Source organism: Saccoglossus kowalevskii, chromosome 8, assembly GCF_978046115.1.
Source record: "Saccoglossus kowalevskii chromosome 8, keSacKowa6.1, whole genome shotgun sequence".
NCBI lineage: Eukaryota > Metazoa > Hemichordata > Enteropneusta > Harrimaniidae > Saccoglossus > Saccoglossus kowalevskii.
The window spans coordinates 14,287,987-14,313,003 of NC_140648.1; the positions used below are offsets into that span (position 1 = coordinate 14,287,987).

General features: G+C 35.1%; 2 protein-coding genes and 1 long non-coding RNA gene across 3 annotated transcripts; 2 read left to right on the plus strand and 1 right to left on the minus strand.

Moving 5' to 3' along the window:
• The first annotated feature begins 5,139 nt into the window (after positions 1-5,139).
• Positions 5,140-9,584, plus strand: LOC102806070 (L-xylulose reductase-like). Its single transcript, XM_085502906.1, has 8 exons — positions 5,140-5,239; positions 7,133-7,230; positions 7,434-7,588; positions 8,226-8,268; positions 8,451-8,550; positions 8,854-8,918; positions 9,268-9,385; positions 9,475-9,584. Exons 1-8 carry the CDS (start codon positions 5,188-5,190, stop codon positions 9,582-9,584), a joined length of 741 nt encoding a protein of 246 aa, XP_085359032.1. The 5' UTR covers positions 5,140-5,187.
• Positions 9,585-14,425: 4,841 nt separating this feature from the next.
• On the minus strand, positions 14,426-20,496 carry LOC100378189 (L-xylulose reductase-like). Its single transcript, XM_085502907.1, has 8 exons — positions 20,350-20,496; positions 17,548-17,645; positions 17,292-17,446; positions 17,116-17,158; positions 16,821-16,920; positions 15,736-15,800; positions 14,732-14,849; positions 14,426-14,594 (listed from the first exon to the last, which is right to left on the minus strand). Exons 1-8 carry the CDS (start codon positions 20,399-20,401, stop codon positions 14,485-14,487), a joined length of 741 nt encoding a protein of 246 aa, XP_085359033.1. The 5' UTR covers positions 20,402-20,496; the 3' UTR covers positions 14,426-14,484.
• Positions 20,497-23,444: 2,948 nt separating this feature from the next.
• LOC146739325 (uncharacterized) lies at positions 23,445-24,202 on the plus strand. The gene is made up of 2 exons (XR_014930155.1): positions 23,445-23,531; positions 24,024-24,202. It is a non-coding gene; the product is annotated as an uncharacterized LOC146739325 (long non-coding RNA).
• The last annotated feature ends 815 nt before the right edge of the window (positions 24,203-25,017 follow it).

Consider the following 25,017-nt stretch of genomic DNA (forward strand, 5'->3'; position numbering starts at 1 on the left):
GTAACACCGCATAATAGAAAACCTATTGACGTCTTCATTGTTGATCAAATATCAGACCATCTTCAATTAACTTATTTGTCGATGTTGCTGACCTGATGTAGATTTTCAATTGTCTATATTACAAAATGTGTGTCTGTCCATGTCTATGGTATAACACATACTTGGGAACAAGAGCTATGTAAAATAAGAAATGACTGTGTGCACATGTTTGACTGCCATAGAGTAGCTTCTCTGTGACACAACATTGAAGCATTTCTATCGTGTAATATGTTATATCATGTCTACATAATAATCAGTGGTCCGGGCTCCAAATGCAAATAGTCGCATAAACTTACTAATCATTATTTCAAGATTCAGAACAGAACAAGCCTCTTGAAAACTTTCCAAGCTGAATTTGCCTGGAGAATGTAACTAAGTTTTAAACACAGTAGCTGCATTATCCAAGTAAATGCGGCATAAAAGAACATACATACGCATAAACGCTTTATATACTACTAATTTAACCACTTAATCAGGTAATATCTAACATAATTTTTTTCCCCTCTAGTGTATGTTTTTTTCTATTCACTGGTGTCGATGATGCAATAATATAATACCTGTAATATGGAATTTACTAGTAACAATAGTAAATAGTTTACGTCATAGGTAGCATTTTAATTATTTAATAATATTATTAAAACAAATGTAGTTTTAATTTTACCTCATCACCGATGAATGTCATTCAATCCCTCCCTCCCCAGTACAATCTTTCCATATAGATAAGAAATTATAAGTATAACAAATATACCTCATTCTCAGCAATAACATAAATAAGCACATAAGTGACACTTCAGTGCTGTGAATGTTCTGATGACATTTGCTTGAATCTGTAAACAACGAAAGATGTATTATATTATATTAGATAAGAAATTGTTTTGATAAATTGAGAAATATGGCAATGTATTTGGTTTGATTGGAACATTGACAGTTGTGATAGCTGGCCCCCTAGCAGCAGTTAATAGATATACATAAGTCTTGTCATGAGTAGAATTCTATGTCATGTGCCAAACAAGTCACTCAGTTAAAATGCAATATTACATGATGACAATGTATAATTATTGGAAAGATTTTTTTAATAAAATGAAATCTGCCCTAACTCTTCACGATGGGTAAACTGATTTGGATAGTTACGAAAGCATATAGTGGTCTGAAATGCATAGCTTTGTGTTCAGTTCACAACAAAACTGTAATGTAATTTGGAATGCTTGATATTGGTTCTGTAATTTTCGAAAACTGCTAAATAAATCAGGTGACATGTAATTACAAAACAAATGTATCCATATTTCAGCAGGGGGGTGAAAAGTTAAAATGGAATTGATGACAATTTTTTAAAGATATTTATATATATACAACGTATATATTTATAAATGGCAAATCATGGGATAATTAATGAGATCAATTGTAGTAAGAATGTTGCCATAGTTTAATGCATATGATTAAAAGTAGATAAGGTGAGCATGCAAATAAATTGTATTACTTATAGAATGAACTGCATTTAAATATTATTATATTAACATGCATGATAAAAGGTATATGAGAAATGCAATCAGATGCATGAATGATACACACTAAATGAGAAAAGAAAATGTTTATAAGCTACTAACATGAAAAACGTATGAAAAAAATACAGTATTAAAATGAATGGTATAAATGAATCCAAAGAATTATGTAATTGACTCGATGCTGAGTTTGAAGAATTCGCCATGGCAACTGAATTTGGAAACGTATACGAAGTATCCGATGTATGGATTTTTTAATCACGTAAACAATGGCCGGAGCAGTGTCCGACATATGGTGTCCATTCGGTTCTCAAGCGTCAAAGGGTGTTAAAACTAGCATTTCGCCGTCTGGTGAAAATGGTGAGATCATGGAAGGTACTAACGGAATTCAAACTAGACGCCATTTTCAGTATTTCAGTACATGCGAGGTTCTATCGCTTCCGAACATGCTCCAAATATTATCGAATGCTCGAGATTAGCGTAATCCATTGTAAGAATGTGCTAAGAGCTAACGAGAACCAATCTTTGTGAACATACATTGACAAAAGATCATAGCGTAAAGCTAAAACAATAGCGTCGTGACTCCTTCCGTTAGTACCTTCCATGGTGAGATCATAGAGGTAAAAAGAGATTTTTTTTACCTCCATGGTGAGATTCAACGAATTCACATGATCATTTTGAATGGGATACTGGGAGACATTTCCACAGTATACCATGACTTAAGCATCTGGTGCTTGAGGAATTAAATGAAGTTTGAAAATTTGATAGTGACACGTTTTGTATTATATGATTATAAATTCCCGGCAACCAATATTAATGTTGTAGTTCACTCTGGTGCGGGAATAGGCGACAAATGACAACTAACCTTGTTAAGCTAATTCCATTTTTGCCATGATTATACGTTTAAAGAAAATTGAAGAACTCTAAAAAAACGCACTTATAGCACTAGGCACGACGAACGTTTCAAACTATAGTTATCCTAATTACCATGGCGATAGCTATGGAAATTGCGACCAAATAGTTATCGGCAGGACTCCAGGGACGGCAGTTAAGACCCGCAAAACGTTATTTAAGGCAACGCGTGAATGCGGGAGTAAAAACTGTGTTCATGCTATGGGAAAGTGAAGATCCTAAACGTACTTTAGTGCAAATCCATTTTTTTGATTGTCTAACACGGTGAACGCAACTTAATGCACGTGAATTTCAGGTTTAAATTCTTCTAGTTGTCTGTAGTGCGGGGAAAGTTGAGGATATATAAAAATGGCGGCAAAGGTCAAAAGCATTATTATGCTAATTGAATTTCTGCCGTGTAAGTTGAAATAAATGAAAGTTTTTTAAACTTCCTTGACGATAGCTAAGTAATTTGGGACCAAAACCTTATCGGCAAGATTTCAGGAATGGATATGCCGACCACCAAAACGTAGTTGAAGGCAAATAAACACGTGAAGCATAAAACACTGCTTCAGATCGTAGCATAAAGTACAGGACTGAACCATTGTTTACCCTCGAGGGAAACGGAAATTACTTGCTTTTGAGGGTGTCATAATAAGCGAAGGTGAAAACTTTAGCGGAAAGTATTTTTTGGTTTGATTGCCTAACGCTTTGAGGTTGATGTGCTACAAGTGCACACACCCACGTGCCCGTCTGAATTACTAAACAAAGTAAAGGACGACGAGCCAACACATACTAACAATTATATCTCAAAAGTAAATATTCGTGGACAGGTATTTTTAAGTCTAACCGGACCGAAAGTGAGAATGTAGTATAGTATTACTATTAGTACAAGGTGAATAGATTTCGAAGGTCACAGCGCTAAGTGTTGCCTTGCCTGTTTATTAATATGTTTGTTCACGGTTACCAACAAACGTGGTTTGTTACAGATATCAGATGGTGATTTGCCAACCCCTTTCTGAAAAAAACTATTTATATATACGGATGAAAAAACAAAAAAGCTAAAACATTGTAGTATTATTTAGTACCCGCTGTGATATTAGTAGTGTTCACGCTACACGAATTACGGGCTACGTTTTTTGCTAAAGTTTGCATATCGGATAGATTAGAAGATAGAAGTAACACAGTCTCGTCGTTACTTTTTATTATTTCTCAAAAAGTGTGATGTTTGTGACATCACAAGAACAATGACCGTAGATGTACTTGCGTAGATTGTCATGCCTAAATGAACAGTTATGAATATTATAGTAAATCTTCCAAATGCACATTGAATACAATGACGTTATTGAGGCTTAGTCCGAGCAAAGCGTTCACGCACACTTCGTTAACCCGTGCTAAGGGTTAACTGTCACGTAGGCGTGTATGTAACCTAACTTTATTGCGTCACAACGGTCGTCGGAGTGTCTAGGAAAGTGTCTGGGAATATTGCAAAGTCCCTCGGTGATTATCTGCCGGGTGCGGGAGTTAGGTGTATGTAAATATCTTGCGCTCGATGTAAAAACAGGCCAGATTTAATCCGTACTTATTTGACCCCTTAGCCCGTGCTAAGTACCTGTATATGAACGCTTCTACTGCAAACAACATTATACGTGTATTTATAATAATAATAATAATTTTATTCAACACGAAAATCTACTACAGAGAGTAATTTTATGGTTGTAAAACAAAAACAGAAATAATTCTAAGATCACAAATAGCACATTAAATATAAGTAATTATAGAATGGGAGAAAAAAAACAAGATAAGCTAATGTTATTGTTTAAGACAAGGCAAAACTGAAATACAGTTCACTCCACCAAAATCACGAATAAAACATTGAATAAATGTCGCTAAGAATAAAAACATACATGAAAATTAGTATAATAGAACTACTTAGCTACTAAACATGCCATTGCGTTAAAACCACCTGCAGACTTATTTGATGGAGTTGCTATGTTCCATCTCTTAAGTTCATACTTGTATGTGCAGTTTCTATTTCTGCAAAGCTCGTCATAGTTAATCGATTTTTTTCTTTTTCATTCATTTTCAAAAAGTCAATTTTTTTGTTCTGTATATATTTAAATAATTTATTACGAGGTACGTCATACATACTACATCCTATTAAGGTAGCGAGACTATTATTTGCGTTGAAAATTACGATTTTCACATTTATTTATTAATTGATGAAATGCACTTTAAACTTTCATCTGATAAAGTCAACGTAACCTAGAATGTCATGTAAGTTGGTTAAAATATAGATTTTCTGAAGGGAAGCAAGGCAGCTTCAGTAGTGTTTTCCCAAATCAACAACACAGGTTTAATCTGTGTGCCTATAAGTACTCGTCTTCAATTTCATCATCTGTGCACATTTTACATATTCTTTCATTTCTAGGAATTTCTTTTGCCTGCCTGTCTCAATGAGTAGATTATAGTCAGAAATTCTAAATTTGCAAAAAGATCGCCTTAATTTTAATTGTTTTATATCAATTAAATAATTCTCCATATTGAAGGTAGTTTTAAATTTTCTGTATGAAGTTAGTTTGTTTGTTGCCCTATTCCTCCATTCATATTTGAAAACTCTAGTTAATCTGACCGTGGAAAGTGATTGGATGTGTTCTACTGTCAATCACTTTCCCCGAGAATTACAATTGCATGCCAGTTTTCAGAGAGGACGCATTTGATTATTATAACTGAGGTAGAGGTGCTCTATTTTATAAACATGGAATTGCAATTTCACGGGAAAATAGCATTGGTCACTGGAGCTGGCAAAGGTATGACTTATTATTTCACTAGTTTGTTGCTGAACTGTTGTTGGTCAGTGTTATGTCGCTGTTCTGGTCGAGACAGGGCCGCCAATACAATTTATAAACATAGATTAATAATCATTATTATTGCATAGTACTACCTCGCATCCACTGCATACTGTAAAACATGTCTTTTTAGCGAATTTAGCAAGAAAACACAAGTATTGTGAAAACAGGAAATCAACAATGACAAGAGAGATTCGCTAAATCAACATTTCGCTATTACGTCATTTTACCACAATTCGCTAAAATTGCATGTCGCTTTTTCAACATGTAATTAGAGTAATTAGAGATATCATTAAACAATTTCTATTTTGATTCAATTATTTAAATGTTTTTTTAAATCTGTAAATATGTAACGTATTTTCAAGTGAGTAATAAAAAACAGAAATTTATGTTATCTCCTGCCACGTTGTCTGTCAACAAATAATAATATGGTTCTGTCTCGAAAGTGATGTGTTACTATACTAGAATCAGTGACATCCATATTGGTTGTCACCAATGTTAAATATATTTGAATTGTGAATGAAATGTTCCACCATATATGTAAAATGAATGAAATATACAGGTACTATTGCTGACAAGTTAATGGCAGCGAATATGTGGCACGTAGTCTAATCCAAGAGATACAAGCTAGAAAGAAACACATATATAAGCCGAATCACATGACTTGACAAAACGAGTTACCGACCTTGGATAGCGTGTTGAAAAAGTGTTTATTGAAAAACGATCTCATTTAAACCAGAGTGCATTTTAGAGTTAAATTACAGGGTAAAATAGGTTTCGTTAAACATACCAGCATGTTTTACTGCGATCTGTTTTTGACTGCATATTGAACTAAGAATACTGTAAAACATGTTGAAAAAGCGGCATGCAATTTTAGCAAATTGTGAAAAATGACGTAAAAACGAAATGTTGATTTAGCGAATCTCTCTTGTCATTGTTGATTTCTTTGTTTGGCGGCCATTTTGAATTGATAATAAAGTCATTAGCGACATCTTGAATTAGCGAATCAGTTCTCGCGCTAAATTCGCGAAAAAGACATGCTCGCGAAAAAGACATGTATTACAGTACATGCCTCATATGTGTGTATTTATATGCTATGTTTATAATGTTCGAGATTCGGCTTCCACTGTCGGACCTTATTTATTATGCGTCTTTTCGAGCTTTTCTGTTCAGGACAGTCAGTGCTGTGTTGTAGGGAGGTTCCCGTGACTAGCATTTGTATTACTTTTATGTGTTCTAAATCAATGTTGGATTGACTAGGAATATTTTACAGTTTTTTTTTTTTTTTACAGTGAAACATCGAAATTGACTTGAACGAGTCTGGTTTGTTTTAACTATCAGAACGTTTTGAGAATATCAGAATATTTCTCCCATACGTTACCTAGATTTTCCTGAATATTCAAGAAGCTCCATTGCAGGAGTTAATATAAATTAAATTCCCTAATGTAGGAAAGTGACGTTTTTTACGACCAGGACTAATACCAGTAGAAACTGTCAACGTTCTATGAGATCATCATCAAACTATTTCATATACGTACATTATTTGTACATTAAAATTAATGTTACAATTTACGTCACATCATCAAAATTTGACGTGTTTGTCATTGCACTCAATTCATATGTATATTTACAGTGTTTGCAATTCTTGTCTGGGTACGTCAGATATCATATCAACATTGTTTCAGTGATATACTAAACGGACAATTGTTATTAGCTAAGATTAAGTTTTACATTCAATGACAAGCACCATAACTAATTGTCAGATATTATTGTATAAAACATTTTTCAAAACAACATTACTACTTGTGATTTGAGTGACGTTAGGTTAACGTGTTTGTACATTTGTTCCTGTAGGTATTGGTCGTGCCATTGCTAAAATGTTAGTGACATGTGAAGCTAAGGTGTATGCACTAAGTAGAACACAGTCTGATTTGGACAGTCTAAAAGAGGAGGTAAGATATGGTGCGCTCGCTTCATTTTAATATTCACTTGGTGACATATGATAAGTCGTTTGTTCATATATTTCAAAATACGTGCTAAAATGTCATGTAAACAATGTATTTTACACGCGTTGTATACGTCGCAATGTGTCCTATATCGAACACGACGCGGCGCGACGACCACCGCCCTTTAATGTAATTTAAACTATATACAGATAACAGGAATAAATACGATAAAGGTGGACCTTGCAGACTGGGATGCCACGACTAAAGCTGTTGAATCTATTGGTCCGGTTGATCTATTGGTAAATAACGCTGGTATTGTCAGTGTACGGGCATTCGTAGATATAACACAAGAAGAAATAGATGGGTATGTTAAATTGATTTCTCTAAATAAACATATCACCTTGCATTTAATTAAATGCAGGTCAGTTTCAGCATGTACCATGAGATGATATGTTACACCACCTACAATGAGAATCATAGAAGGCATTATTTTTTTAATACGTGTTGTAGAACTACCCCTGACTTTTTGAAAAACCCATGGTACGGATTATGCTATAAGTTTAAAAAAAGGTGTGCCGAATCTCCCAAAACTGTATCACCCAATCGTTGGGTGATATTGTATTTGGACAAAATCCGAGGTTGCTTGCAGACCAACACTAAAGTTTTGCTTTGATATTTGACCACCAATCGAGCTTACTTCCTCATGTCAGTCAATATTTGAAGGATTACACTCCCAGTCGTACACTGACGTATACTTACTCTATACTCATTACGTTAATTACAATACTGTAACTCGTTGAAATAATATGCATACTATTGGTTACAATTCAATGTACTGATTGTAGCCAATCATTGATTACATACAGAAAACCATATATTTAGTACAGTTGCCTCACTTCTTAAACCAACATTTGTATAACATATTAATGAAGTGAAATGGCGGGCAAATGACCCCATCTCTCCATGCAACATATTCATGATTTACTTATGTCTATTCACAGAATACTAAATATTAATTTAAAAGCAGCTATGCATGTGGGGCAGGTGAGAATTCAAACTCAAATCGTCAAGTGTTAATTTAACCATTTATAACATATATATATATTGGTAGAAAGTGACGCATATGAATAAATTAATAACTGTTGCTGAAGTGTTCAGCCCCAAGCGATTGCTGATGTAATTGTGAGCTCGGACACAAGGTTCAACGTGAATAATTGATTTTACAGATTGTGGCTCGTAGTATGATATCAAAAGGAACTGGTGGAAACATAGTCAACATATCGAGCCAAGCTTCATTGATGGCTTTCAAAAGTTTCGCAGCTTACGGTGAGCCTATTTCGCATTATTATTTTTAATATTATCTACACAATAAATGTGATACTTGTACAAAGTTTTATACATTTGAAATTTTACAAACTCTGCAATTGTATTCTTAATGTGACAAGTACCAAATGTAATAACATATGTCGATCACACAGGATGTATTTTTCTTGCCAATCAAATATACCGAAATTGTCCTATGAAGACAAAATTAAACATTCTATCTTTATTCAAGAGAGAGTGGGGTTAAATGCAGTAAGTCTCACACTAATGATAAATATAATGAATACAGCTATTCTTCCTTTTTAGGTGCTTCAAAAGCTGCACTCGATATGCTCACAAAGACAATGGCACTAGAACTGGCAACCCATAAAGTAAAGAATGATTTAGTTCATCTAAAAAAAAAAATTTAAAATAAATATTATTTTTTAGTTGTTAGACAAATGATTTCTAATGAATCCTGTTGTTAGATTATGTTATATCTACCTCACTCGATTGATGTACTCGCGAACGGGATTCATTGATTCATGGCTTATACATGTTCACAGTATGGATGGATATTCTAGTAATGAAGCGGTTTTAAGTGTGTGCCGAAGTTTATTTTGTTACTTAGCACACCAATATCTTGCAATCATCGAACAAATACATTTTATCACAATTTTGTTTTTTGACATTTGCAATGAACATTACAAACAATGTAAAGTTAATCATTTTTCATGTCAGATTCGAGTCAATTCTGTAAACCCTACTGTGGTGCTAACAGAATTAGGTAAACGTTCCTGGTCGGATCCTGTTAGGTCAGAAGTTATGATGAGTCGTATTCCAATGAACAAGTTTGCAGGTATTTATCACAATCTTGTGTACTCGCACTCAATTAATTAATTAAATAAATTTATTTATTTATTTATTTATTTATTTATTTTTCAACAGAGGTGAAAGATGTTGTCAACGCTGTTGTTTATCTTTTGAGTGACAAAGCTGACATGATTACTGGTACTTGTTTACCAATTGAAGGTGGATTCGTTACAGCGGGAGTTTGAAAAGTCATACAACCCGAATATGATTATAGTTTAAAATATCGAAAACGATGAATTTTCTGCCAAAACCCACACAGATACAATAATAGACATTTTTGAATTATGACTGGCCCTAAGGGGTCCCAGGGCTCCATGGGAACTAGTTGGTGTCCTAATTTATCTCCAGATTTATATTAAGAAACGCAAATTACTTTGATGTCATTAGTCTTACTGATTATCGATCCATACTCAAAAGTGTTTTTATTTGTCTGAAGTTGTCGCAGATTCATCCATTCCCAACTGTGATGTGTTGAAAATTAGTAGCTTGTACTGTCATGATACTGTATACTGCTTGAACGCAGTCGGGTTTATTACTGGTTACAACAGGGGGGAACTAGGCCTGAAACATCATGCATTTTGGAGTCTTGCCCCAATCCTAGGAACAAGTAAGTTTACATAGAAAGAAACGGCAACCCCCTTGCTAAGACTGATTGAATTAGCTGGTGCATTGTGTCTTGGGCATTCGTTTTGTCAGAGCACCCCCTTACAGTAACAACAGGGGGGAACTAGGCCTGAAACATCATGCATTTTGGAGTCTTGCCCCAATCCTAGGAACAAGTAAGTTTACATAGAAAGAAACGGCAACCCCCTTGCTAAGACTGATTGAATTAGCTGGTGCATTGTGTCTTGGGCATTCGTTTTGTCAGAGCACCCCCTTACAGTAACAACCCATCTATTCGAGTTGGCAATGTAAATAAAAAATTATGCCGATAAATGTTTGAGAAATTAACTTGTTGCCCGAACGCCCTCTGGCACGTGAAGATGGACATTTGGACTCCCTCAGTCCAGTCATAATCAACATTACTATTATCAGATCTCTGCGACGTCTGGCAAATTATCCATCATTTTCGATATTTTCAAAAATCTCAGTGTGTAATATTAAGTATAAAATATTCTTGGTATTAATGTTCAATATTGTATTGATAAATGTGTTCAAAAATAAATCCCCAATTCAACCGATTTACTGATTACATGTCAGTCTATTTAAAAGCCTATCATAATTGAGATTATTCAGATGGAATTATTCTAATAAAGAATTCACATTGTAGAAATTAGATTGGCTCAACCATGTCAGCTTACTTTTTCCACAACATTGTCCTTGAATTAACGTATAATATAAGGTTTCAATGAAAATTAGATTCTGATGATTTACTAATAGCTTTAGAATGTTCATGTATTGCATTTCGCATGTACGCTATTGATATGTTATTGCCGCCTCATAATGCGTAACATGGCTTGTTTATTGTAAACTCTCCGTAGGGGTTATTAATAGAAATTTTAAATAGAGATATGTCAAAATCGTTCAAGAAGACTTAAGACGGTATATTCGGGCAGGAATTAGTTAAAAATGAATAGAAGAAGTCAAATCCATTTCACATTCAGATATAGTTATGATTTAGATGATCAAGAATCCTAAATTAAGTAATTTTATTCCAATGATATACATCCACTTAAACCTTAGATAAACATGAACACTAAATCTGATTCTTCTGGTTCATACCGTGCCTGATGTATCCTTGGAAGGAAAAGATGTATAATAATAAGGTTATTACGAGGATACCTCAAAGTTTGCACTCAGACAGTACGCTGTGCGTCGGTCGATACTGCCGCTGTACTTTCTTCGTGCATATTTTGAGGTATCCTCGTAATAACCCCATAGTATGCTGACATTTCGAACCAAGGCTTTTGTAGAAATCGACTAGCTTTATCATTCACGGTTTTTTTGACAGATACAATTGTGGTTGTGGTTAAATACAATAAGACTGCCATGCAGTGAGCTCAGATGACATCAATGTTACTTGTTTGATGTAAACCTCAGGTTTTGAACAACAGCCATTTCTTTATGACTCGGAAGTCATTAGGAAAGTTAATTTATGAAAATATTAGAAATCTCCCCCCCCCCAAAATGTAAACATAAGGTATTTATCTGAAACATGTGTTAGTAAGCTATAAAAAGAAAAGTAGAAGGATATAAAACACAAGGCACATTGCGTGATATACCAAACGAAATGTATTGGAATGTAGAATTCAAGTCTATAATACAATGGACATTCGTATCATTATATTTATTATACAATTTTTGTTCATGCATAACTAAAACGGTTAATTTCGTGCAGAAAAGTATTTTGAAAACAGCTTTCAAATTGGGCAGTTGGTTCTTAAAATATTTCTTAAAATAATAGCACATGCCATAATTCCATATCGTGTGTGCTGGGCAAACAAAAATAATAGGCAATAGGCCATGTGTGACTACAATACTACCGTTTCCTATTCGTTTGATTGTCTTATTTTCAGGTTTCCCATATTTTTCACTCATAATTTACCTGAAATAATAAGATATTCATAATAATCGCTTATTTAAACTTAGCATAGTTAATTCAATATTAACTGGAGGGTGATTGGATGTGAACAACTGTCATTCATTTCCATGATTTTAGAATGAGCATTTTTATGTGTCAATCACCCACGCCCCTAAGCACAGTACACATATGCTGTAAACTGGTTTTTCAGTTGAAGTAGGATAATATAATTATAAACATGGAATTTCGATTTGACTGGAAGAGTGCACTGGTTACTAGAGCTGGTAAAGGTATCGATTTGTATTTCAGTACTACACTGTTTTTTAGAATGAATAAAATGGATTTTATTGTAGCTAAAATGTGTTGTACACTCTATTTTATAGAATCTATAGAATGTTTAAAGAATCTGTAAAATTTGCACTGAGTGAATGATTCTCATCACTTGTGCTTACACTCATAAGTGAATAACTTGACAATCAAACCAGTATTATGTGTTTAATCAGTCTTAGTAACCAGTGAATACATGGCGTGTTCATGTGCAAACCATCTCAATATTTGCCTTCAACATTTAATGTTGTCTATCCGTGTATAAACGTGTTAAGGGTTGTCTAAAATGTATTGAAATATTTGACTTAGTGCAAATGTTAATCTTATTATAACTAAGATGGATTTTATACAGTTATGTCGCTAAAAAATAATAAAAATAGGCTCACCATGGCATTAAGGCATACTAAAAGTCGGATATTAAGTTAACGGATTTTAAGTTGCCAGAAAAATAACAAGGAATGTTCTGAACTTGGTCCAATAGTTGAACTGACACAGAAAAAAATAGAATGCTGAATAGAAAACAAATTTTCCCAGAAAAACTAGTAGTTTATATGGGAAATAGTTCCTGTTGCAGATTCTAAGTGAACAAATTGTATTCTTAACATGACTGGTATGTTTTGAGGTTTAATATATTGGTAAACCAATATTCCATACATTTTGATTAGTTGATGCTTAAAAATGGACAACATGAGTTCAGAGAGAGATGACAAATTTAACACCAACAAGACGTCGATAACTGCATTTGTATGAAAATACACAACACACTGAAGGGCCGATATGACACTACTTCTATGATGGCTGAACAGACGGTTCATTGCAATTGCCTTGGAAGTTCGAAAGTCACGTGGTTAGTGTCGAATCGAACAGGCAAGCTGTATTCAAGGTACTGAGAATTGTCTGAACATTTAGCATTTATAGCTATATTGCAGAAGCACGAGTACTTTAAAATTGACGACGAATTGCCACACGTGGCACCAGACTTGTTTTTGTTATTGAAAAAAAAAATCGAAATTTGTATAATTAGCTAGTTATCAATTGTCCACACACATGTACGGAATTGACGAAATAACGTATTCATTTCAACTGTGACAGAACGCAATTGAAATCATTAATAGTCGGAGCAGTAGAAACTATTTAACTTTCTCGATACCAGATCGTAACACATAATTCATATCCTTAGAATAATCACAAAATCAATCAAAAAAATGATGTATAAAACAGGCGTAACGGATTAAGATAAAGAAATTAATCAACATTGATTTATCAGATAACTCACTTGTATTATTAATTGGTGAAATAGTGTAACTCATTATTGGCAACATATAATGCTAGATTCTCATGGAAATTAGATGCCGAGGATCTAGTAATGGCCTCATATTTAGTAACAATTGTGTAACAGTTTATTGGTAATGTATCGTTGAGGTAATTACTACTGAATAAGCATGGCCATTACCTACCAGATGACCAGCTAAAAAAAACATGTTATCCGTATAAAGAGTATGCTTTATTTATCACATTGAATGTATTTCTTTAAACAATTGCATTATTGTCCTTCACGATTACAAGCTCAAGTGACAATAATATACACACCGTGAGGCCTTTATCCCTAATGCACTGCTGTTGAATCGGATATCATTCTTTAACTTGCCTATATTCTGAACATCAATATGAACAATTTTGCATCACCCAGTCCCTGAGCTAACCAAACGGCACCAAAACAGAATACTCTTAATTGCTGTTGTCCGTGGTAAATTGTGATTGTCTATAGGTTTTACACACTATTTTTCAGTTCAGTTACGTGTAACCAATAATTTACACATTTGGTTACTGATTTAAAAATAGGTTTATCCCACACTCACACTATTCCACACTCACACTATCCCACACAAATGTTTGTATTTTAACCCTTAAGAAATGTTTTATCTGTATTCTCTTTACCAGTTTATAACCTTAGTCATCGATGAGATTCATAGTATAACAGTAGTTGATTAACATTGTGAATTCACAGCCCTGGCATCTATATGCATTGGTATTCCTTTATATTGTAAGTTATAGGAAGTTTTTTTTTTTCAAATTGTGGTATTCATTGTTTACTCTATGTAAAAATCATTCTCTGCTGTGATTGTGATAAATGCACTACTTTCTTTCATCAGACTGAGTATGGTACATCGGCAACTATTTAACATGTATTTCTTTTATTCTATGATTTATATACATAATAACAAGCATAATCATGTTCAAACTCCTGCCACCACGAATCCACCGTCAATCGGTAAACAACTCCCAGTAATCATGTCAGCCTTGTCACTCAAAAGATAAATAACAGCGTTGACAACATCTTTCACCTCTGTTGACAAAACGGAAATTATTCAGTTATTGTACAATGCGTCATACTAATGTATGCAATGAATCTGTGTGCAAATATTTTTTTTTAAATGAATAATTTATCTTATTTAGATAGCATTACATTCTTATCACAAATACCTGCAAACTTGTTCATTGGAATACGACTTGTCATACTTTCTGATCTAACAGGATCCGCCCAGGCACGTTTACCTAATTCTGTTAGTACAACAGTTGGATTCACTGAATTGACTCGGATCTGAGAAGTAAAAAAATCTTAATCATTTTTAATAGACCATTTTCCATTCACTGCGAGAATCACGCGTTATGCGTGAAATCGAACGTAAAAACAGGACAAACAAAGGTCATAGCGTCGTAGTGGCGTCAAACATCGCGTGGGATTCCACAAACACGAAAGTATTTCGGGGACATTTCCATGCTTAATAATGTGCTGTCCACATTTGATGATAGGCAATTTCGATTAAGTAAGGGTATTCGGAAGCAATATTCCTCTGTCGAAGATCGGCCGGTCAATGTAAGCTACGAAATAAAGAAATTCTAGTTCAAAATCAAATCGTTCGATTTTTGCGGCAGACGTTCGACGCGCGTCTTTCATGCATCTCGCGAGATCTCGCAATTGTACGGAAAATCACCTATTTAAAGATTATGATAGATGCTAAAATGTTAAAACCATTTATGGCGTATGTTATGTAACACATCTCAACTCAAAGCACACTCACAGCGGCTACACAATATCAACTGTAAACATGAATGTATGAAGCATGAAATTTTAAGAATTTGGTTTGAGGAAACATCAAACTAGTAAAGTAATAATAACATCGTCATGATCAGGACAAGAATTAAAACAAAGGACTGACGAACAATCCACAAGAACAAAGCAACCGAATCAGTACACCATAGTCAAATAAGTATGGAAAGATACATCTATCTTGTGGCATATATATGAACGTATTCTTCCACACATGGCACCCACCAAATATCATAATAAGTTAGAAACAAGAGGTTACACTAAATAATAAACTTGATGACGTTTGAGATCACCCGCGGATTAGCGTTATTAGAAAATGAAATCTAAGTGAATACTATGTTTTTTTCTGGTGAGAAGTAAGTAAATCATTCTTTACTTTATGGGTTGCAAGTTCTAGTGCCATTGTCTTTGTGAGCATATCGAGTCCAGCTTTTGAAGCACCTATAAAGTAAGAGCAATTAGTCGCCATTAGTGGGAAACGTAGTACCTTAAATGTAAAAGAATTCCATTATTACATTGAATTTGATTAACCCTTATGTTGCTAAGTCAATGCAAAAGTACATAGGGCTGACAAGACTAGGTTCACGCCTCGAACGTGTTAATAAAGATTGATTTCCCCACAGTTAAGTGCACTCTTCTAATGGCAATCACAAGTATGAGATTCAACCTTGGCGCGATGTGCACTAACCGCCTGTGACTACTTGGATACATGCCAATTACCAAAGAAATTAACTAGTTAAAACCAGTTTGTACTAGTTGGTCTGCGCAACAGTCAAAGTCGCCAGCTTTGCTCATATGAAGGCCATACCTCGCGCATGCGTAGTAGGACGACCACTGCCCTTTAACACGGATAGCGCGGATATACATCTATATACTTTATAATATTCTGTAGTGTATCGGTCATTTGTTTGTTCGTTATTTGGGGTTTGTTGTTGTTGTGCCATTACCATTAACCTTATAATAAAAGTATGATGTAATCTTGTGAGATTTTTACATGCGCAGACAGAGTCAAAAATTTCCGTAAGACGAACGTAAGCAAAACACATGTAAACGATAAACTTTGAAATAAGCACCATTTGTTTCTTATGCTATGATATTTGAGCTCAGATATGATGAAGAAATTGAAAATATCTTTACACAAATAATCACAAAATTGAATGACCAGGAATAGAAAACGTCAAAGGCGCATCAAAGATTTGGTGGAAACCAAATATCAAAGCAATCTGCATAGCGATGTATTTCTGATTGTAAATAACAAATACATTTGTCACAAAATTAACATGGGTAGGGGCATAACGTCATACTTTGAAATAATCCATATTACAGTTTCAGGATATTCTGAAAGAGTCACTTGATGACTGTTTTAAATTGTCACTGTGAGATATATTGTCCAAATATACATTTACATTTTACTATCCCCATAAAATATTGTTAATAAATAATAAAGAGAAATATGCTCACTGTAAGCTGCATGACCTGTGAGAGCCATCAACGAAGCTTGGCTTGATATGTTGACTATGCTTCCACCAGTTCCTTTTGATATCATACTACGAGCCACAATCTGTAAAATAAAATATATAGTATTCACTGACTCTTGAAAAAAAAACGGTAGATTTCAATACATTAACATAATAAATAACATGGATATGCCTCCAAAAAAAAGCAACTGTTAAAATAGTTTTCTATTAATTTAAATTATTTGGTAATTATTTAACTAAGCATTCGACAATCGCGTACATTAAATCAACATCCTCACCTGTCCCACGTGCATAGCTGCTTTCAAATTTATGTTCAGTGTCCTGTAAGGAAACACAGTGTACTGCATCAACATTGTGCATACAAGTTTGATATTTCTTTTAAATATATGATCACACGATCATGACAAGAATCGGGACTTTTTAGGGTAGGCTATATCTAGATAACCTAACATACTCATCAAATTCTTCTTGTGTTACATCTATGAATGCTCGAACAATGCCAAAGCCAGCATTATTTACCAATAGATCAACCGGACCAATTGATTCAACAGCTTTAGTCGTGGCATCCCAGTCTACAAGGTCTACTGTTAAAGTACTTATTCCTGGTACCTATATAGAACGAAATAGTTTAATTGACCATACGACACACGCATTCAAAATAAATGTGCAAAAATGTGTCACTAAGTGAAATGAGAATGTAGCGATCTTACCTCCTCTTTTAGACTGTCCAAATCAGACTGTGTTCTACTTAGTGCATACACCTTAGCTCCACATGTCACTAACATTTTAGCAATGGCACGACCAATACCTACAATAATAAATATTACAATATTAATTAATGAAATATTGCTCATGAAATACTGTTTGATAAAATTAGGTATGCAAATTATCCGTTTATTTCAATTCTCATATTATTGCGAAATGTTAATACAATTTTATTTAGTACAGATTATTATTTTTTCATTTATTTTGTCTGCTACGCCTTCCTGTTTATTCTGAATGACTGAATCGAGTTTCAGACAATTGCAATGTCTGCTGACAACCTGTGAGACTGTTCCAAGTTCGTGATGTTTCCATGGTAACACAATGTTTTGACTTATTTTAAGCCACCACTGGAGCAAGCTTTATTCCACGGAATTGGCAGTGTCACATGGTATACCTCATATGAACAAAGACCGAGACATTGCTAAGCTTTAACTGTGTAATTTTGTTTGTGATTGTAATGTATCGACAAAGTATTTAGTGCATGTTGTACCCAGGTCAAAACTCCTACGTATTTCCATTAGAAGAGCGCATTGGAATGTGACGACTATCGCCCTTTCACAGTTTGCCAAATATCACAAAGCTAGTATACACCAAAATCATTAATGGGTTTCATGTGAATACGGAAAAGATGGAACTTTGCACATTTCAATTTGAACATTTTCAATTTTAACAAATAAAATTATACATATTCAAATACAGAACTATAAACAGATAGAGGTCAAAACTTCCCCGGTTATCAAGCGGTCATCACCCCAAGTCTGTGATACTTTGTTAGTGAGGTTGATAGAGACAAGTTAGCTTGGCGAATTTATAAAATAAGACAATCTTTGCCTGTTTACTGACTCCTTGTTCATGGCTACATCAACATCAATGATTACTGTACCTCCTGAATCAAAGAAATCAATCTACAAACATATCACTAGTACAGCCATGATACCCAGATTACACGACCTCATAATTATGAAAACAATTATCTTTATGACGCACTCGCTTAGACCATCTGTATTCTAAAAACATTTATTAATGAGTCATATGTATATCTGACGTAAACCATCGTTTTTATAATAAAATACCTGTAACTATATAACAACTAATTTTTTCATGATTATATTGTTCGTCAGAATTAAAATTGTATGAGTTCAATTCAAGCCAGTATTAAGAGTTGACACCCAGACATAATGGACTATTACGAATAATGATCCAGGTCTCTACTCCACGAACCGTTTAATGCTTTCTGAGAGTAGTCATGAACGGAGTTAACAAAACCAGCAATAATTATCGCAGTTATTAAATCAATAATTTAAATCAATTTGGGTCGGTCATGGTTCAAACTCATTGTCAGTTCAAGGGCTGTTTCAATTTAACATTCATTCATAATAGTTCATACTTGTAAGGTGACAACGTACAATAAATAATGACGAAATACAACCATAGTTTGTGTGGAAATACGTTCCGATTCTAAAAACACGGTTACACTGAATGATGTCGTATGTTATTCCGTGCAACATACAAGTCTCGACAAATAGTGACCATGTATTTGCGAGTAAATATCTGTCGTTTAATTAATATCTACCATGATGACAAGTTGTTAAATTGAGTGCATCCCAGTTTCAATCACACGGCCATATTGCAACAAAGTGCGTGACCTTTGGGTTACCCGACAGACTATATATATACACGTACCAATTCGTACCACAGGGAGCCCAGGAACTATAATCAACTGTAATACACAGTCTCTATGAGCGGGGGGGGGGGGTATCGGCTGGTATCTAGTGTAAGAAATAGACAAGGGATGAAGGCTCCAGCCAGCTCACATTTTTTAAACTCGAAAAAACAGACGAAAAAAATAAAAAATAAAATCTAAAAAAAATACCAGGTTGAAGAATATTAGTTGCTCCTTCGAATTTCGCCAAAGCCTTACCTATATTTTACCGATATCTGCAGAATAAATCAAGAAAACTACACAAATTGACTCCATTTAGAAATGCCTAACGGTTAGTCCGAACGCATGACACCGTTGGAGGCGTGGCCTGTTCAGCATTTGTCAACAACCAATCACAAGACTGGTTACGAACCAGTTGAGCAAGGCTAACCGAGTCGTGACCTCGATGTGGTTCGTAACCAGTCTTGTGATTGGTTGTTGACAAATGCTGAACAGGCCACGCCTCCAACTGTGCCATGCGTTCGGGCAAACCATTAGGAATTCCTAAATGGAGTAAATTTGTGTAGTTTTCTTGATTTATTCTGCAGATATCGGTAAAATGTAGGTAGGGCTTTGGCGAAATTTGAAGAAGCAACTAATATTCTTCAACCTGGTATTTTTTTTATATTTTATTTTTCATTCTTTTCGTCTGTTTTTTCGAGTTTAAAAAATGTGAGCTGACTGGAGCCTTCATCCCTTGTCTATTTCTTACACTAGATACCAGCCGATACCCCCCCCCAACCCCGTTCATAGAGACTATGTATTACAGATGATTATAGTTCCTGGGCTCCCTGTGTTCGTACATACCAAACAAATTACCCCGATTGAAGGTCATGTATTTTGTAACGTCACCAATTTCTATGTAGGTACGTCGGCTTCTATGATATTGATTACTTTTCACAGATTGATCGAATTGCCTGATCTGATTTGTTGCGGGTCATTTCCCCGGGGTCATTTCTAGCATTGTTAAGTCAATAAACGCTCATGTACGTCTACATTGTATACAACAAATGAATCACTCATTCACAGAGCTACCAATGTTTACCTTTGCCAGCTCCCGTAACCAGAGCCTTCTTTCCGTCAAACCGTATTTCCATATTTTTGAGTGAAATCGATAACAACCGCAAATGACCAAGCAACAAGCATTAGGGAAGCACGGCGGGGTGGTGGTATGTGATTAACATATTTTAACATGATGTAGCATTGTATCGTCGTTGCATTGTGTCAACACAGGTGGCGCTATTCAGCACAGACATTGTCCTCAACGACGATCATGGACACGCAGATCGCCGCAAAAATCGGTTGGTTTGCGGCGATCTGCGTGTCCATGATCGTCGTTGAGGACAATGAATTGGCAAATAATAAAATATTCAGTGCACTGCTTTAGGGTTCGGACAGTTACTTCGACCTGGGGTGGGTCGGTGGATCAGTAGGGGGTTACCCTCTTTTTGATTTTGCGAATAGGGGAGGTCACCCTGTTTTTGATATCATGAATAGGGGGTCACCATGTTTTCCAGAATTCACACACGCGCTTATGCATATATTTAAAAAAAAAATATTTGAGAACAAAAGATAATAAAGTTAATCGTACAAATGTGTTCTCAATAATTACTATTACCTATATTGCCTATAAAGTTGATGATGAAAAAAAAGTTATAGGCTAAATATTTTGGGGTTGAAGTTGCAAAATAACTAACAGATTATGCAATGCGGCTTGAACCCCAATTATACTTTTAAGTTTTAAGCACATCCCAAGTCCATGTGCTGCTGATATCAGATTATTTGATTTAAAGTCTGAAGTCACCATTGTATAAGATATTTACTGGATTTATCCAATTATAACAGGAGACGGAAAGACAACACAGCAATTAGTACAAAGAGCTGTGACAGTTTTTGTTCAGCAAATCAAAAAAGTTAAATTTGTGAAAATGCTGATATATAAATTAAAATAAATGATGAAAAAATAAATATTTTTTTTTAACTTTTAAATATGCATATTTTGCTCTGTAAAATACCCAAATCCAACACAAATGTGAGCAAAAATCAAAGTTTCCCTTGTTTTCATAAGCACAGACTGTGCTTCGAGTGTAAAGCATTCCTGGTCTATAAGCAGGCCCCTTTATACTTTTTTAGTTTTCCGTTATGAGGGCTTATTAATTCATGGTGATTCGTTCTCAGCTAATTTCTCATTCTTCGTTATTGGGTGTAATGAATTCCCGGTGATACGTTCTCGCAACTTTTAATTTTGCGTTATGCGTTCTTTGACTTCCCCGTTCTCTGTATTGTACACTGAATTGCGCCACCAATAGTTTAAAATCGGTACACCTGAGTGTTTTGGCTTTACTAGACTCGTCACATCCGACAATGTACAACACACACTTACATAAGGTAAGGTTCATGCCAGGTTCGGCCACGTAGATTAAAAAAAGAACGGGCCCGTACGTACACCTACAAAGTTTGCGAAATTGACAAATGACTAGCCAGCGAGTCAAAAGCGTCGCCATCTTGGCGGTATCTGATTGGCCCTGGCCGTAAACGTGCATTAGATGCGGCAGTTGCACCTCCTGCCCGCAAAGAATGAATGCCAAATCTAAAGCATCATCACCATGCACTGCCCAAGACGTTTGACAATCGTCTCCTTCGCTCTGGTGTAACATAACGGCACACAACTCAATCGAGTCTAGAAATAACGACTGTATTACCCCCGTTTGCACTGCTCAGCTTTAACTGAGAAAATAAAAAATGACTTGTGGTTTTCGTAAATAACATAGCAAAATAAAAACTCTTCAAATTAACAAAACTGTACATAATGAGTATTTCATACAAAGCGACTTCAAAATATTTCTGCAGATACAGAGTCTTATGCTATATATGCTGGGATAGACTATCAGTGAAAAGATGGATGGTTGGATAACCGTAACCAGCTGTAATAGGTAATTGTGTAAACATGACTGTTGGAGACTAAGCAAACATTCAAACAAATAAGAAAAAAAATACAAAAGTGACCCTTCCTTGCCGATAATAGTGTTTCCATTATTGATGTACGCGATGTTCTTGATTGTTACCGTAGTATTTTCGCTGCGCGATTCACAAAGTAATACTTCGTCAGCCGAATAGGACGTCGTCCAGGCTCAGACCTGAAACAAAAAACACTGTTAATAACTCTTACATCATGGCTTCTCATGCCAAAACGTTTGAACAAAACAAATGTGTAACGCCACCAGATAGAAATTGAAAGTTTCATTAAATACGCCATGGTGGCATACAAGTATTAATCTTACCATTCGTTCCACTTTAATTGCATATATATTGTCAGCCGGGCATATCACTGTCCGAAAGAGGCCGACTGCCACATGGGAATGAATAATGTGCCACGAGCTTGGTCTCTTCTCAACTTCGCACATACCTTGTTCATTAATTTTGTAAAGCCATTTTTGAGTGCTTGTTTCCCATCCCAACTTTGGGAAAGAACATCAATTGTCTCAGTATTGGGACATTTTCAGCTAGGGTTGAACCTCGCATAATGTACTAATGCTGTCAAAAGCATCCTTATCCACTGAAATGTAGATCTCTGAGCATCCAGCTTCTGGGCAGCATCACTACTGATGCTCCAGTCGTAATTTACTGTTGCTGTCAAACGCGACCCCATCCACTGAAATGTAGAACTCACAGAGGATCAAGCTCCTGGACAGCATCACTACTGTTGCTCCAGTCGCAATTTACTGTTGCTGTCAAAAAGCAAACATATCCACTGAAATGTGGATCCCACAGGGCATCAAGCTCCTTCTTGGTCAATATACCTGCCATAGCCAATTGAGGACGTGCCAGTATAAAAAACACACAGTGTATGAAAAAACACCTTCAAAGTATTTACTGTTACATACAATCCAATCTGATTAAAATCTGATGTAGTGTACGGGCATTAATTATTTTGGGTATAAACTTATTTTAATTTTATTTTTTATTACTTTTGTTATTAATGCCCTTTTATTTTATTATTTTACTTTGATTTTGTGATTTTTTTTTAATTCCGCCCTACCTACATCTGATCCGACGCCTATGTAACGAGATTTCAATGAGACCCACTATCGACGATTTTAGTCAACGAATCACAGACCTCCTTCTATAGCGCACATGACGTCACCGGGCGGAGTCGGGTGGCAAACACACTCAAATAAAATGGCGGATTATACTGACGTTAGCGACCGAGAATAACACGGCTTTTCGGTAAGTTTATCATTGTCAAATGCAACGAAAGTCATTTTTATGTTAAAATTGTGGCTCGAATGGTTCGACTTTAGATCGTTAATTTGCATAGTTATTCTGGGAGTAACGATTTTGTTTCCACCGTTTCGACCGAACACCAGTGTCTTTTTCCAGTCGCCTTCCCTGGAGACGGGTGATGTTTTGTTGACGATCGGGCCAACATCGTCTACGGCATTGAAGCAGAGCTGTAAATATTCATCAAATTGTATCAACATTTTGTACATTATACAATAACTCTTTATTAAAGTAATTGAGCTGATTTGGACTGGAATAAAATATTTTTTATTGGAACACAACGCAATTGATCAGGAAATATTTTTTGCTCCAATTTTCTGCGTCGATGCCGTGGGCCGGTGAGCGTTATACAATTTAAAATCAGTTTGCATTGTTTACTATAGCTGTTTACAGTGTTCTAATCATTACGATTTACTTATTTTTTTGCTTCCATTCTAGATAATTATGCTCAGTGATGTAAAATTGAAGCGATGACTGAATGAACGAACCTTGGCTGGCGAAGATGTATCTGGAAGTGTACACATTTGTTGGATGTGAAAAAAATATTCAATGTAATGACAAAAATTGTAAAATGCTGTGGAATTTCTTTTGCAAATAAAAATATACTAGCAATTTTCTATTAATGGTTTATTCAAGTGGGCAAAATATAATGTACAAAAAGATTGCCCGTAGAGTATCGCCATGAAATGTGGATCCCACAGGGCATCAAAGCTCCTAGAAAGCATCATTTATGGAACGCCGTCACTGTCTTATGTGTTTGTCATTAAGTATATGACGACATTGCTGCACTACATAACGACTTGCTTTTAATATATGATGACAAAACGTTTATATATGGTGTCGTTTGACCAATATATGGTGACATTGCTTCTATATATGATGGTGTGTTTTCAATATATGACGACATTACGTTTATATATGGTGTAGTTTGACCAATATATGGTGACATTGCTTCTATATATGATGGTGTGTTTACAATATATGGCGACATTGCTTCTATATATGATGGTGTGTTTTCAATATATGATGACACCACGTTTATATATGGTGTTGTTTGACCAATATATGGTGACATTGCTTCTATATATGATGGTGTGTTTTCAATATATGATGACAACACGTTTATATATGGTGTCGTTTGACCAATATATGGCGACATTGCTTCTATATATGATGGTGTGTATTCAATATATGATGACACCACGTTTATATATGGTGTTGTTTGACCAATATATGGTGACATTGCTTCTATATATGATGGTGTGTTTTCAATATATGATGACAACACGTTTATATATGGTGTCGTTTGACCAATATATGGCGACATTGCTTCTATATATGATGGTGTGTTTTCAATATATGATGACATTACGTTTATATATGGTGTAGTTTAACCAATATATGGTGACATTGCTTCTATATATGATGGTGT

Bases quoted from the DNA above. Each gene is read 5' to 3' on its own strand.
- LOC100378189 (XM_085502907.1), bottom strand. From the start codon at position 20,401: ATGGAAATACGGTTTGACGGAAAGAAGGCTCTGGTTACGGGAGCTGGC. The intron at 17,447-17,547 runs GTAAGATCGCTA...CGTTCTATATAG, and splicing joins TGGACAGTCTAAAAGAGGAG to GTACCAGGAATAAGTACTTT. The intron at 14,595-14,731 runs GTATTTGTGATA...TTTTGTCAACAG, and splicing joins TCCAATGAACAAGTTTGCAG to AGGTGAAAGATGTTGTCAAC.
- LOC102806070 (XM_085502906.1), top strand. From the start codon at position 5,188: ATGGAATTGCAATTTCACGGGAAAATAGCATTGGTCACTGGAGCTGGC. The intron at 7,589-8,225 runs GTATGTTAAATT...GTCTATTCACAG, and splicing joins ACACAAGAAGAAATAGATGG to AATACTAAATATTAATTTAA. The intron at 8,919-9,267 runs GTAAAGAATGAT...TTTTCATGTCAG, and splicing joins TAGAACTGGCAACCCATAAA to ATTCGAGTCAATTCTGTAAA.